This window comes from Apostichopus japonicus, chromosome 18 (assembly GCF_037975245.1).
Source record: "Apostichopus japonicus isolate 1M-3 chromosome 18, ASM3797524v1, whole genome shotgun sequence".
Lineage (NCBI taxonomy): Eukaryota > Metazoa > Echinodermata > Holothuroidea > Aspidochirotida > Stichopodidae > Apostichopus > Apostichopus japonicus.
This window is the reverse complement of record NC_092578.1, coordinates 20,068,543-20,085,336: the sequence shown is the minus strand read 5'-3', so window position 1 is coordinate 20,085,336 and position 16,794 is coordinate 20,068,543. Positions and strand designations below refer to the sequence as shown.

The following is a 16,794-nucleotide window of genomic DNA, read 5'->3' as shown; positions in this document are numbered from 1 at the left end:
ACTATTACTACTACTACTTCTGCTGCTTCTACTACTAGTAGTACTACTACTACTATCACGACTACTGCTGCTGCTACTACTGATACTACCACTACTAGTACGACTACTACCATCACTACTACATATTGCTGCTTCTACTACTACTGCTTCTACTACTAGTAGTAGTACTACTACTACCACCACTAGTACTACTACTATTACTACTACTACTATTAATACTACTTCTGCTGCTTCTACTACTAATAGTACTACTACTACTATCACAACTACTGCTGCTGCTACTACTGATACTACCACTACTAGTACGACTACTACCATCACTACTACATATTGCTGCTTCTACTACTACTGCTTCTACTACTAGTAGTACTACTATTACTACTACCACCACTATTACTACTACTATTACTACTACTTCTGCTGCTTCTACTACTAGTAGTAGTACTACTACTACTATCACCACTAGTACTACTACTGCTGCTGCTACTACTGATACTGCCACTACTAGTACGACTACTACCATCACTACTACATATTGCTGCTGCTACTACTACTGCTTCTACTACTAGTAGTACTACTGCTAATGCTACTGATACTCCAAGGAGATTATACTTACAGGTGTGCAGACTACTACTTCTGGTCCTTCTGCACAGGCTTTCTGTTGTTCCCACATATTGCCTCCTCCAAAGCAACAAGCACTGTGGATGTTGTATGCTTTGCCAAACTTCTTGACTTCCATATTTATCTGTTGGGCCAATTCCCGGGTAGGAGCGCAAATCAAGCCAATGGGACCTTCCCCTTTCTCTATTTCTCTCTACAAACAAAGAAGAAAGAATCAAACTAGGTGATTCCTAAAACCAATTTGTTCAGGATTACATAATGAGACATTCATTTTTGCAATGTTCCTGTCCTTCAGTTGTGTATTTATTTAATGAGTCCTGTGTGTGTAGTGTCATAGATTCTGGGAACATCAATAGATACAGAGAGTGTATACATGATCATACTAAAAAAAGACCAAGAAATAAGTTAAATTCTAGTCTTTCAGTGAAACACATGCTACACATATCTGATGTTATACTGCTATGCTTTCAGGGTCAAAGGTTACTCCAATATTTCTAGGCCTTGTCTTATGAGGCATGAGATTGCCATGGCACACCATGTGAAGCCTAAAATGACTATTAATGGGGTTATTTATTGCACAAGGTAAAGAAAATAAATCATTAGCTCCTCCCATACTTACACATGATACCATCACAGGGCCTACAACTAGTTTCACACAAAAACTTGGTACATTGTAATTACAACTCTGATCAAGAGTGGCCAAAGTTTGTGGAATCTTCAATACATAACTCATCACGTTGTCAACTCAGATACTTGCACCACAGAATAATATATATATGTGCCCTAAACCAAGGTTGACTTTCAGAACACCATACTATCTAAAGGAGGGTGACTTTCAGAACACCACACTCCTGGGGGTAACACTCAGTACACCATAGTCTTGAGGAGGGTGAGTTTCAGAACACCACACTTTTGAGGGTGACTTTCAGAACACCATAGACTTTCAGTACACCATACTCTTGATGGTGAATTTCAGAACACCATAATCTCGAGGAAGGTGACTTTCAGAACACCAAACTCTTGAGGGTGACTTTCAGAACACCATGCTTTCAGAACACCATACTCTTGAGAGTGACACTCAGTACACCATACTCTTGAGGACGGTGACTTTCAGATCACCATACTCTTGAGGTTGGTGACTTTCAGAACACCTAATCTTGAGGCTGACTTTCAGAACACCATAATCTTGAGGAGGGTGACTTTCAGTACACCATAATCTTGAGGACAATGACTTTCAGAACACCATACCTTTGAGAGTGACACTCAGTACAAGGGTGGGAATTTTACGGTACACCGGTACGCTAGCGTACTGGAATGAAAATATGGTTTACCAAAATAAGAAAATCAAATGGGCCTAGTATCACACCCTTGTAATGAGCGTACCAAAAATTCTGACCGTAAGTGACTGCATCGGACTGTAGTAGGCTTATCTGCAATCTGCTTCTAACTTACGGAGGATTAATTTGTCGCGCAGCTAGCAAAATCACCAACGAACAGGCCGCACACAGCTGGCTGCTAGCTCAGCGATCGTGCCTGGACCGTCACATACCTACGACTAACTGTGCATGCATCGCAAATTATTCCAACTTCACACATGAACTACGCAATTGCCGACGGCAATTGCGTAGTTCATACTGTACATGTGCTCAGAATTTTCTCAGGTACCCCTGCCAAACAACTGTGCACTCATGCCCTGTCTAACACCTGTTTGTTAACATTTTTGGCACGTTTCCAAGAAACGTTTCACGGAGTATTCCCCATGATACACGAGGCACAGTTCATACACGCAGAACAAGATATCAAGCTATGGACATCTTTATGAAAGTAAACCTTGTAATAAAATATGTTTTAGGCCACACGGCATGATTAACTAATGCTTAAAATGTTCTTGTAGAAAACGTCAAGTTCGCAAAATACAATTAGTTGTGTTTTTGTTGTTACGTGAGATCCGTAACAGACGAGGTGGTTAGGCTATTTGCTATACACTTAACTATGGTAGGACATTATTTTTTCCGTATTTTTGGAAATTCTAGAAAATACTTTCTTTTCCTCCCGCTTTAACACCAGATGTGGTCTTACGGTTTATTCATTAATGGGTGTACTAGAGCCTTGTTTACATGACATTAGTTGCATATAGCACGATATGCCAGTTTTGCGTGAATTTTTCGAAAGTGTTTTGCTGGATCTTTCGTCAAATTTGAAAGGACCGAACTTACTTTTCGTACACAATTGGTTATTTCTCTACTGATTTTCAGAGTTTTTTTTACGATCTCCAGTCGATACATTTCCTTTGATCATGTATTTGAATAACTAATACCAAGTCGAGTATTCGACCCGGTATTGTCTGGTCGGAGAGTTCAACATGATGGACAGGGATTGTAATTATTTCGATCGAACATGCATTGACTGGATTATCTGCGCCGCCGCTGTCGGCTCGATATAAAGTACACTTGTGACGTGAATCAGGAAGTTTTCACAAAAGGATAACAGCGTTCAGGTCATTGTGCTTACCGATTGATGAATTGTGCTTACCAACTGAGAAATCTTGGCTCATGTTGGTAAGCACATTTCATCAAAAAATGAAAAATTGCTTACCAACTTTTTTTGCCAAATTCCCACCCTGCTCAGTACACCATACTCTTGTGAGTGACACTCAGTACACCATACTCGTGAGGACGGTGACTTTCAGAACACCATACTCTTGAGGTTGGTGACTTTCAGAACACCAAACTTTTGAGGAGTGTGACTTTCAGAACACCATACTCTTGAGGATGACTTTCAGAACACCATAATCTTGAGGAGGGTGACTTTCAGAACACCATACTCTTGAGGAGGGTGACTTTCAGAACACCATACTCTTGAGGAGGGTGACTTTCAGTACACCATACTCTTGAGGAGGGTGACTTTCAGAACACCATACTCTTGAGGGTGACTTTCAGAACACTATAATCTTGAGGGTGACTTTCAGAACACCATACTCTTGAGGAGGGTGACTTTCAGAACACCATACTCTTGAGGAGGGTGACTTTCAGTACACCATACTCTTGAGGAGGGTGACTTTCAGAACACCATAATCTTGAGGAGGGTGACTTTCAGAACACCATACTCTTGAGGAGGGTGACTTTCAGAACACCATACTCTTGAGGAGGGTGACTTTCAGAACACCATAATCTTGAGGCTGACTTTCAGAACACCATACTCTTGAGAGTGACACTCAGTACACCATACTCTTGAGGAGGCTGACTTTCAGAACACCATACTCTTGAGGAGGGTGACTTTCAGAACACCATACTCTTGAGAGTGACACTCAGTACACCATACTCTTGAGGAGGGTGACTTTCAGAACACCATACTCTTGAGGAGGGTGACTTTCAGAACACCATAATCTTGAGGGTGACTTTCAGAACACCATACTCTTAAGGAGGGTGACTTTCAGAACACCATACTCTTGAGGAGGGTGACTTTCAGAACACCATAATCTTGAGAAGGGTGACTTTCAGAACACCATAATCTTGAGGAGGGTGACTTTCTACACCTACAACAACTCTAAATTTCTTGTGGAGTGTGATCTTAGCACACCTGAAATTTTTCAAAGACTGGTGTGCTCTTCATGTATTCCAAACTACTTAGTTTTAACACTGAAGGTTATAAGGTTTCTTGTTAATATCACATGTAAAGTTGTCCCAATTGGATAATGTTATTTTGCAAAGTGCAGTAATATTTATTCCAAAGTTAGTTGGAGTAAAGAGCACTGAACACTTACCTGGTCCATGATGTGCACAAGCAAAGGCCATACAAATGCAGCTGTCTTGCCACTTCCAGTCTTGGCGATACCAATGATGTCTCTTCCACTTAAAGCTATCGGAACACCCTGATGAAATTCCAAAGGTGAAAATCCAAAGAAAAAGGTTACCTTGGACGTTTCTTCCTTCTTTTCATATAATGACAAAGTGTGTAGCCAGCGTAACCAACACAACACAACAACAGATGATAATTACTAGAACTTGATTTGTAATATATATTTATATGGACTGTAGCACTTTGCTTTGTAGAAAATGTAGTGGGTACCCCAGAACACTGTTTGCCCATGACCCTCACACCCCAAAGTAAGATGTAGTGGGTACCTCAGAACACTGTTTGCCCATTACCCCCACACCCCAAGATGTAGTGGGCACCCCAGAACACTGTTTGCCCATTATCTCACACCCCAAAATTAAGATGGAGAGGGCACCCCAGAACACTGTTTGCCCATTCCCTAACACCCCAAAATTAAAATGTAGTGGGTACCCTAGACCACTGTTTGCCCATTAACCCCACACCCCAAGATGTAGTGGGCACCCCAGAACACTGTTTGCCCATTATCTCACACCCCAAAATTAAGATGGAGAGGGCACCCCAGAACACTGTTTGCCCATTCCCTAACACCCCAAAATTAAAATGTAGTGGGTACACTAGACCACTGTTTGCCCATTAACCCCACACCCCAAGATGTAGTGGGCACCCCAGAACACTGTTTGCCCATTATCTCACACCCCAAAATTAAGATGGAGAGGGCACCCCAGAACACTGTTTGCCCATTCCCTAACACCCCAAAATTAAAATGTAGTGGGTACCCTAGACCACTGTTTGCCCATTAACCCCACACCCCAAGATGTAGTGGGTACCCCAGAACACTATTTGCCCATGACCCCCACACCCAAGATGTAGTGGGTACCCCAGAACACTATTTGCCCATGACCCCCACACCCAAGATGTAGTGGGTACCCTAGAACACTGTTTGCCCATTACACCTCATAGCTCAAAAGAAAGATGTAGTGGGTACCTCAGAACACTGTTAGCCCATGGCCCCCACACCCCAAGATATAGTGGGTACCTCAGAACACTGTTTGCCCATTCCCTCACACCCCAAAATTAAGATGTAGTGGGTAGTTCAGAACACTGTTAGCCCATGACCCCCACACCCCAAGATATAGTGGGTACCCCAGAACACTATTTGCCCATGACCCCCACACCCCAAGATATAGTGGGTACCCCAGAACACTATTTGCCCATTACCCTCATAGCTCAAAAGTAAGATGTAGTGGGTACCTCAGAACACTGTTTGTCCTTGCTTGGCAAATGAATTCCCAAGAAAACCTGAAGCAGCTCACTCTGTGTAGCTTTAATGTTACTACTGTCAAATGTTAACACAACACTGTGCTTTTTAATTTCTTGCAGTAAGATCTTTAAACTGCTTTAAAGAATACAAATATTGTTGCTTCATTATGAGAATGATCACAGAGATCACCATACAGATTAAGTGTCAGGATATTACCTGTGCTTGAATAGGTGTTGGGCTTGAAAACTCTGACTTCCGAATACAACGCATCAGCTGGTCGTCGAATCCAAAATGGCCAAAGCTCGATACTGGTTTGGGAGGGTCAATGCCAGATACCTAAATGCAAAATAAAACATTTAAAGATGAACATTAAAATGACCTAAAAGACACGACACTTTGATAAATAAGACACACTTAGAACTAAAACTCACAGGCGAATAAGACACTATGGTAAATAGGACACTAATAAATAAGACACAATAGTAAATAACACACTATAGTAAATAAGACACACTAGTAAATAAGAGCATAGTAATAAGGCACACTAGAAAATAAGACACACTGGTATATAAGACACATCAGTATTAAATAAGACACACTAGTAAATAACACACTATAGTAAATAACACACCATAGTAAATAAGAGCATAGTAATAAGGCACACTAGAAAATAAGACAGTTAGTTAATAAGATGCACTAGTAAATAAGACACTATAGTAAATAAGACACTAGTTAATAAGATGCACTATGAAAAAGACACTATAGTAAATAACACACCATAGTAAATAAGAGCATAGTAATAAGGCACACTAGAAAATAAGACACATTAGTAATAAGACACATTAGTAAATAACACACCATAGGCAATAAGACAACTAGTAAATAAAACACACTAGTAAATAAGACACACTAATAAATAAGACATATTAGTATAAAATAAGACACACCAGTAAATAAGACACACAAGTATATTCGAAGACACTATAGTACATAAGACAATATAGTACATAAGACAATATATTAAATAAGACACTATAGTATATAAGACACTATAGTAAATAAGAAAATATAGTAAATTAAACACTATGGTAAATAAGACACAATAGTTAATAAGACACTAGTATATAAGACACACTAATAAATAAGACATATTAGTATAAAATAAGACACACTAGTAAATAAGACACACAAGTATATTCGAAGACACTATAGTACATAAGACAATATAGTACATAAGACAATATATTAAATAAGACACTATAGTATATAAGACACTATAGTAAATAAGAAAATATAGTAAATTAAACACTATGGTAAATAAGACACAATAGTTAATAAGACACTAGTATATAAGACACACTAATAAATAAGACATATTAGTATAAAATAAGACACACTAGTAAATAAGACACACAAGTATATTCGAAGACACTATAGTACATAAGACAATATAGTACATAAGACAATATATTAAATAAGACACTATAGTATATAAGACACTATAGTAAATAAGAAAATATAGTAAATTAAACACTATGGTAAATAAGACACAATAGTTAATAAGACACTACAGTAAATAAGACACTATAGTAAATAAAACACACTATTTAGACACTATAGTTAATAAGACACACTAGTAAATAACTTAGACACCATAGTAAATAATACACAATATTAAATAAGACACTATAGTAAATAAGAAAATAAAGTAAACAAAACACTATGGTAATTAAGACACTACAGTTAATAAGACACAATAGGACACTAGTATATAAGACACTACAGTAAATAAGACACTATAAGTAAATAAAACACACTATTTAGACACTATAGTTAATATGTGTAGCCAGAGAGGTAAAGTGTAGGTAGAGAGGTCAAGTGTAGCTAGGGAGGTCAAGTGTAGCTAGAGAGGTAAAGTGTAGCTAGAGAGGTAAAGCTATAAATTAAACCTGCCTATTGTTGAAGAAAGGTTTAAATTTGAATAGGTGCTTTGTTACAGTCATTTGGAATGGAATATTAAAAGAAATAAAATAACACCCCTCTCCCTCCCTCTCTCCGCCCCTCTCCATTGCCTCAACCCCCTCTCCGCCCCTCTCCATTGCCTCCACCCCCTCTCTCCACCCCTCTCTCTCCACTCCTCTCTCCGTCCCTCTCCACCGCCTCTAGACAGACCATTAGACTTGGGTCAATACTCAACATATGAACATACCTTTATACCAAGCTTTTTCCTCAGGTTTACCACATCAAAGAAAGACATCGAGCTTATTTCTGAATGCTCTTCATAAAAATTCTTGCTGAAGTCTTCATAGTTGATCTATTATGTAAAAAGTAACAATAATGATGTTGACAACTTATTTTCTTTGACTACTTCAGGTGGATGATGGTATGATGCATTTCTTTTCTTCGAAAAGGCTTTATTTACAAAGTATAATAATGTGATGACAATGAATAACTTATGACGTCAAATGTATTGAATGCCATCAATTGAGACCAGACTATGAGAGTGTTGCAGGCCTAATTAAGATTAACACACGCAGAGATATAACAGGCTTAAGGATGGCCACTGACATGTCATCAGATGAAACATCCAGACTCTCTAGACTCCCTTTTTTGTCCCTTAAGTATACCAAGAATTAGAGGATAAAATACTTTGTGTCACATATCTCCCCAGACTCCTCTATATATATTTCCCAGGCTCCTCTTTATATTCCCAAGACTCCTCTATATATTCCCAAGAATCCTCTTTATATATTTCTCCAGATTACTCTACATATTTCTCCAGACTGCTCTTTATATTTCTCCAGACTCCTCTATATGTTTCCCTAGACTCCTCTTTATATTTTCCCAGATGACTGTATATATTTCCCCAGATTCCTCTCTATGAGTTCAAGTCACTCCAAGATTAATGTTTGTTATCCAGTTTCAGAGTTGTTGACAAATCATAATTATGGACGTTAAATATGAATCTAAGAGACTGAATTCGGTCAGCTTGCAGCTTTGATAAGCTCATGATGGCTTCTTTGCGAGTTCCTAAGTTTCCTAGACTGACTCCTAAATCAAGTTCCTAGACTCATCTATATATTCTCCAAACTCCTCTATATATTCCCCCCAGATTCCTCTATATATTTCCCAAGACTCCTATGTATTTCTCCAGACTCCTCTACATATTCCCCAGGCTCCTCTATATATTTCTCCAAACTCCTCTATATATTTCCCCAGACTCCTCTTTATATTTCCCAGACTCCTCTATATACATCCCCAGAGTCCTCTATACATTTTCCTAGACTCCTATATATATTTCTCCAGGCTCCTCTATATATATATTTCTCCAGGCTCCTCTATATATATATGCCCAGACTTCTCTATTTATTTTCCCAGGCCGCAGTTGACCCTAGCCATCCCTGGCCCCTCTAATCAAGCTTGGATTCGAAGGAAACTTGAGGAAATAAAGTGAGAAGATGACATGGGCTGTTAGTAATGAAACAAGTTTCAACGATTGTGAGGAACCCTACAGGTTACATATTTTAAAGATGTTATCAATTAAAAGGCTACCCAAGAGTAAGTACAATTCAATACAGTTAAAATGACACTGGGAAGCTTCATGTTAACTGAAATGAAAATGTCAATGTGTAAATGTAGCCTACATTACATTAAGGACAGCTAAGTATTATTCAATACCCCATGACATGGCATTATTCTTACTCAGATTACGGAGGGCAATGTCTTATGATCTTTACCTCAAAGGTCTTACTGGTGAGAAAACAACTCATTTTCTCATTCTTCTCAGCCCTACAAGATGAAACCATGAAGTAAAAAACAGAAGATTTGAAATATTTACAAACTTTCTGATAGTGGATGACTAAAAGAATTCTTATATCATATGGTTAATGCTTTGTGTGCCTCTTTAACAAGTTGTTTTAACCTGACAGTAACCACGGATACTACTTTAATGGCATTCATACCTGTGAGTGGTCAAGTTCTGGAAGTGGGTCAATAATTTTGGACCTTTCAATAAAGACTGGGTATCCCTCTTCATCATATTCTACAATTTCTTCATCCTCTGGTACCAGTAATCCTGCAGTAGGGTTTTCTTCCATGTACTTGAAATATGATTCCTATGGCAAAGTGATAAAATACAGGTAAAGTTCTAATGAAAATTGTCCAAAGTTAAAGCATACCTATGACATACCAGTGACGTTTCAGAGTACCATGGTAATTATTGATTAATTAGTCATGAGTGGTACCAATAATACTAAATGCAAAAAAGAACATCAGCTTTGCAAAAGAAATGAATTCATGAATTACTGTAAAGTCTACTTTTGATTGCATTAACATCACATTATTATTGATGTACTAGCATTAAATTACCAATCACAATTGTGCTCCTGGAACAGATGGTCAGGGAAGTTAACATGATGTGAAAGGCATTTAGTAACATTCACATGCATTATACCAATGCCTAGAGAGATAATATAGTTTGGTTTTACTGTTGAGAAGAGGCTGTCATGTAATCTGGCATGGAAGGGATGCAATAAGCCCATGGTAACAGGAGCCAGGCTGTCGTGTAATCTGGCATGGAAGGGATGCAATAAGTCCATGGTAACAGGAGCCAGGCTGTCGTGTAATCTGGCATGGAAGGGATGCAATAAGTCCATGGTAACAGGAGCCAGTTTTATAGTTTGAATATGATTCACTTCAGTTCTTTATAACATATCTATATTCGTACCTGATCGTCCATTTCATCAATGTCCTGTCTTGTAGCTTTCTCCTTCTTGTCTTCTATGGTTTTCTTCTCAGCAGGCTCTGTTACTTCTTGTATTGCTTTTGCTGCCTCCTCCTAAAAGAAGACAATATTGAAGCTTACTGATCTCATGTACTCACTTGAACAACTATTTAGGACTCTACCAATTATTCTATTATATTGAGGAGTCCATTACCATTTTTCTGCTATTCTAGCATTCTTGTGTTCTGTCTTTGCAATGAAGGGCAGGCGGCTATTTGTGACAAGCCTTACTTTCCTTGAGACATCCACCTTTACACTTACATGGTTAAGAGGTTTGAACCTTCATAGTATTGAAAGCAATGAAGCCTAGAACATGAGCTGTTTGGAGGTTAAGCCATGAATGGCTGAACTGTCCACCAATAGCAGGCTGAACTGTAAACCAAATGCATGCTGAACTGCAACAAATAGCAGGCTGAAATGTAAACCAATAGCAGGCTGAACTGTAAACCAAATGCAGGCTGAACTGTAAACCAAATGCAGGCTGAACTGTAAACCAAATGCAGGCTGAACTGTAAACCAATAGCAGGCTGAACTGTTAACCAAATGCAGGCTGGACTGTAAACCAAATGCAGGCTGAACTGTTAACCAAATGCAGGCTGGACTGTAAACCAATAGCAGGCTGAACTGTAAACCAAATGCAGGCTGAACTGTTAACCAAATGCAGACTAAACCAAGTGCAGGCTGAACTGTAAACCAATAGCAGGCTGAACTGTAAACCAAATGCAGGCTGAACTGTAAAACAAATGCAGGCTGAACTGTAAAACAAATGCAGGCTGAACTGTAAACTAAATGCAGGCTGAACTGTAAACTAAATGCAGACTGGACTGTAAACCAATAGCAGGCTGAACTGTAAACCAAATGCAGGCTGAACTGTTAACCAAATGCAGGCTGAACTGTAAAACAAATGCAGGCTGAACTGTAAAACAAATGCAGGCTGAACTGTAAAACAAATGCAGGCTGAACTGTAAACTAAATGCAGGCTGAACTGTAAACCAAATGCAGGCTGAACTGTAAACCAAATGCAGGCTGAACTGTAAAACAAATGCAGGCTGAACTGTAAACCAAATGCAGGCTGAACTGTAAACTAAATGGCTGAACTGAAAGTGTTCAAAGACAGTGCAGTGGCTCATAAGTGTTTTAAATACACATGTACAGTACACATGTATGTAAATACACATGTGTACATGTGACTGATATTAATATGCTGTACTATACTAACAATTGCCAGCTTGATGAGCATATTTACAAAATGACAAAACTAATAAATTAAATTTGATAGAGAGGAATCAAATGAAGCACAGTAATGAGCAATAAGACGCATCAACCAACATTTAATCCGGCCATAAATGCATCTAAAGGATCTTCCTCCACCTCCTCCTCCTCCTCACTCTCGTCATCTCTCTTGCGTCCATGTTTGGATGTAGATGCGTCTTCTTCATCACTATCAGCATCAAAGTATCTTTCCAAAAGAAAAATAAAAACAAATTGAAATGAAACTGTGAAGTAGAAGTTAAGTATGGATAAGTTGTATGATATTTTAATGACTTTTCATGATTTTATGACCTTGTTACTTGACTACTAATACACCAATATTGTAACTATAACTAATGTTCCAATCCAATATTGGCAGATACCAATCATGAAGATGATGACGGCGGTAGCCTTACATTAGGCCATATCTGCTTACAATCCCCTTTAATTTGAACTTTCAGATTTTGATCTGAAATGACACTACTGATTGTTCATTCAATGTTGCTCCTTCCTAGTATTGTATTCTTAACGTGAATTCTGAATTAACTGAATTCGTAATAAAAATCCAAACCAAAAATAAACCAGATAGCCAGTTGGCTTTCTAGTCTTGTCGTATAATTTGCTCAAAATTCCACATATCTGACTTATGTAGAGCAAGTGAGTTAAATTTGTCCAAGAATTAAGTGAGAACCAGAAACGACCAGAGATGTCCATCTCTTTTCTGTAGCACTCACTTGTGGGCATGAACCAACTAATTCACTGGTAAGGATTTTACCTTATAGAATTTTTATTCAAAAATATTTCAATAACCAGAAAGAACAGTTTCCGTCGGTGAAATATAGATACATAGATGTATGAGCAAATGGACCTTTTTTTCCACCAAATTGGAACTAGCAAATCAGCTCTGCCACCAACCATCCCTTTAATAACAAAATGAGAGTTACATGACTTTGTTTATGCATTGTGAAATATAAATCATAACATTGTAGAACTGAAAGACCAATTGTAGCTTCAATTTTGGAGTTAACCTTCATGTGACCTTTGACCTCCAATTTTGATTGGGTTCTTGCACTCACTAAGCTGGTTCTACATACTAAGTATGAAGTTCAGCAAAGATACATACTATTTGAGTTATTGTGTTTACAAGATTTTATAGAATTTGACTTTGACACACACACCCACACCATCACCATCGAATAGATTCCTTTTGCCTCTGGCAATGAAGCAAAAACCCAACCCTTCAAGCCAATAGTTAATACATTTTAGTTTAAACTACTCTCTGACAAAACATGTTCGTTTTGAAGAAGCGGTTTAGAACTATTGGTAACTGACGCTTATTTTACTGATTACTATATTGGGCCGATATTAGCGATATTGACCTCCAATGAATGCTAATAATCAGTGCAACAATCGCCACAGCATAAATGCCAGTCACTTTTAGCAAGTAATCAAAAAAGGAGGGATAGTGCAACTTTCTTAAAACCCCCTTATCCCCTTTTCATTCTTGAGTCTCAATCTGAGTGTCAGTTGGGAAAAAGAATAAAAATGCCAAAGGGGGTGGGGGGGGGGAGGCATGGTGAACAGTCTTGTGCGTATGGAATAAAGCAAATTTTGTTACATGTTTATACCATATTTTGAAATATATTTTCTTCCTATACTGAAACCCATTTTAACTGGCACTTACTCTTGTTCTGTTCTGTTTTTCTTCATAATAATCTTCAGATCAGGTTCCTCAAAACCCATGACAGTACCACCATATGGCATCCCTCGTGGTTTGCTACGGTTGTAGAAAGAGAACCCACTGTACCCCATCCCTCTTGAACTGCTGCCACCCCTGCTGTAGCTCATGTTATAATCTGTAAAGAGAAAGACTCTTCATTAACGATCAACATTATTGCATTCAGATGCTAGATAATCAGACTATGGTTACTCAGGCTGCTCCTAAAGTAGTCAAACACAATCAGATATAAATCCTCTATTTTAGCAAATCTCAATGTCTGGATGACTCTAATAATCAGAACCTGTCCTTTGGGAAAGTAGTTTTGAAAACTCCTACCAATTTTTAGAATGCTAAAATTTGGGGTCTGTACTTACAGTAAGACCTTTTAGCAAAGATATACTGTACATAACCTTTTGGAAAAGGAAATTTCTAAATATTTTATTTCTAAATATATGCAACGCTGGTATTGTTTGCAAAATGCAAATCAAAAGAAGGAGCTAAGTTATCATAACTCACAACTGGAAAAATTTCAAGAGGAGTCAGTATTGTGTAACTGAGATTACCTCTAGGTTTAATAGATCACAAGTAACCTGCATATTGACTATTTTTATATCGGTTATGGTAATGTTGTCAAACCTATACCTTTCAGTTGATTGTTATGAATTTAATTGTTTTCAAATAAATTCAATGATCGGTAGGATTGGAAGAAATTTTGGCTCTTTTCAAAAGTTGTTCATTCAAAAATGCATTGTTTGTTTTGTTTTGCATAGGCCTACTAGTGAGTGTGTACTTGGGGTGTGTTCTGTAATAGAAAAGTTTGCATCCACCTGATGCAAGCAATTTGAAGATTTTGTGTCCCTGGCTGAAACATTGCATCCTGGATGCAGAATCATTTGTAACAATGCTGGGCTAGGCCTTTTCATCATCTTTGATAGGCTTATCACTACACTAAAATTTACTTGGGTTTTTAGTTTAGTTTAGTTAAGAGACCCAAGGATCAGAAAGCCTTACAGTTACAGTACCTTATTTGAGACCCTATCCGTGTTAGATCATTTACGAACCCATGCTTATTTCAAGCCTTCTCTTTTCAGTAAGCGTTCAGAAGATTATGAGGCAGGGGTGTGAAATGGCTCCCGTTCCTGCTCCCGGGACTGCCATTTAACGTTCCCATCCGACGTATGAGAGTGTATGCCGCAGCATCTGACTACTTTCTCAAATACTGAGGTAAGCAAAGGTACCTCATCACTGCAGTGCATCCATGGCGAACAAAGTTGTTTTGAAACCAAGTGAAGAACAGAAACAAAGCCCTTTTCCCAAGTTCACAAACTAGAAATACCAAATCCACGGAAGACTCCGCACATCACCACTGCACTGCAGCGATTTTTGAATAGGTAAAGTGAGTCTGGCTCCAGCTGGAATTTGGATCCTGGAACCAAAGGATTGTGAGGCGGAGACTCTAACCGCTGAGCCAAGCCTTTGCCCTAAAGGCTTCATTATAGGCCGGACCTCGGGGCAAATGCCCCTTCAGCTATGATATTCTATCTCTCGTGGAACCAGTACACGAGAGGTAATGCGCAAAGTTCCATATTTAAGCTATGCCTAACGTTAGGTCTGTACTAGGCTACAGTAGGGCCAATGTTATGCATGCGGTGAGCTTAGTCTAGGCTAGTCCTAGTTCAAGTTGACAATTTAGTCCAACGCATATCCATAAATTCCGACAATGAAATAAGAGTTACCTTACTGACTTGGAATGAATATCTTTGGGGTACAAATAGCTAAATGATTTTTGCATTTGTTTGTCAGCAAAGTGAAGGATATATTATCTAACCTAGTCGTTTCAGTGACTGAGTGAGAGTTCCACAGCTTTCGTATTTACTTATAGCAAATTACTAGCTAGGGTAATATATGATACTGGTCAACCAAGTGTATCCCACAGTAGGTCAGGAACCGGTGTGAAGTTAGATACTTATTCCCCGTTCCTCGTTCGATATTCGCGAATGAGTAACTGAGCTACCTATTCAGTTACGTATTCGACAATGGTATCGACGTAACACCTCTGGCAAGACAAAAGCTTTCTTACAAGATGTTCAACATTTGGTCGTGGAAAGAGGTTTATCTATGCCCCATGGATCATATGAACTCTAATGACTATGGAGAAGGGTACCATAATGCATCTTGACCGATCCAAATAGTTCTTGACCAACTAAAATGACCAGTACTTCATCAGTTCTTAAATTAATGTAAAACAATTACTTTAGGCCATAATCAAGACTTACACGCCTTGGACCACCTTACCAATGGGTCATATGAATTCTTAACACATTGTAGAAGAGTACCATAATGCGTCTTGACGGTCCAAAGAGTGCTTGACCAATTAAAATTACCATTAAATCAACATTTTTTTAAATAAATGTAACGGGAACTGAAAAAAACCCATTTGGGCCCTAATCAAAACCAGCACGCCTTGAACAGCCCAACCAATGGGTCATAGGAAGTCTAAGGACATTCTAGAACGGTACCATAATGCGTCTTGCCCGGTCCAAAGAGTGCTTGTTCAATTTAAATGACCACTAATTCATTACTTTTTTAATGAGTGTAACGGGACCACGAAAAAGCTTTGGGCCCTAATCCATGCAGCACGCCTTGGATCACCAAACCGATAGTTAACATGAAGTCTAAGGACATTGTAGAACGGTACCATGATGCGTCTTGCCCGGTCCAAAGAGTGCTTGGCCAATTAAACTGACCATTAAGTCATTACTTCTTTAATGAGTAAAATGGGACAACGAAAAAGCTTTGGTCTCTAATCCATGCAGCACGCCTTGGATCACCAAACCGATAGTTAACATGAAGTCTAAGGACATTGCAGAACGGTACCATAATGCGTCTTGCCCGGTCCAAAGAGTGCTTGATCAATTAAACTGACCATTAAATCATTACTTCTTTAATGAGTGTAACTGGACCACGAAAAAGCTTTGGTCTCTAATCCATGCAGCACGCCTTGGACCACCCAACCAATGGGTCGTAGGAAGTCCAAGGACATTGTAGCAGGGTACCATAATGCGTCTTGCCCGGTCCAAAGAGTGCTTGACCAATGAAATGACCACTAAATCATCACTACGTTAATGTATGTAAATGGAAAAATCTTTGGGCCCAGTCAAGACCAGCACGCCTTGGACCACCTAAGCAATGGGTCATATGAACGCTAATGACATTGTAGAAGGGTATCATAATGCGCCTTGCCCGGTCCAAAGAGTGCTTGCCCAATTTAATGACCACTTAATAATTACTTCTTTAATGAGTGTCACGGGAGTCATTCAG

At 38.7% G+C, this 16,794-nt stretch overlaps 1 protein-coding gene across 3 annotated transcripts in view; it reads right to left on the bottom strand.

The window, feature by feature from the left end:
• Nucleotides 1-15,437, bottom strand: part of LOC139958416 (ATP-dependent RNA helicase DDX42-like) — a 30,474-nt gene extending 15,037 nt beyond the window's left edge. The window contains exons 1-9 of one of the 3 annotated variants that reach the window (XM_071955480.1): nucleotides 15,302-15,437; nucleotides 13,438-13,609; nucleotides 11,832-11,961; nucleotides 10,446-10,556; nucleotides 9,682-9,834; nucleotides 7,929-8,033; nucleotides 5,936-6,055; nucleotides 4,385-4,492; nucleotides 617-814 (exon numbers count right to left, since the gene is read on the bottom strand). In XM_071955480.1, the coding sequence (XP_071811581.1) occupies nucleotides 617-814; nucleotides 4,385-4,492; nucleotides 5,936-6,055; nucleotides 7,929-8,033; nucleotides 9,682-9,834; nucleotides 10,446-10,556; nucleotides 11,832-11,961; nucleotides 13,438-13,601 (1,089 nt within the window). In that variant the 5' untranslated portion in view covers nucleotides 13,602-13,609; nucleotides 15,302-15,437. Of the gene's footprint in view, nucleotides 1-616; nucleotides 815-4,384; nucleotides 4,493-5,935; nucleotides 6,056-7,928; nucleotides 8,034-9,681; nucleotides 9,835-10,445; nucleotides 10,557-11,831; nucleotides 11,962-13,437; nucleotides 13,610-14,495; nucleotides 15,171-15,209 lie in introns of those variants that run through there. The other 2 variants (XM_071955481.1, XM_071955482.1) reach the window with 2 other exon arrangements.
• Nucleotides 15,438-16,794: the final 1,357 nt, after the last annotated feature.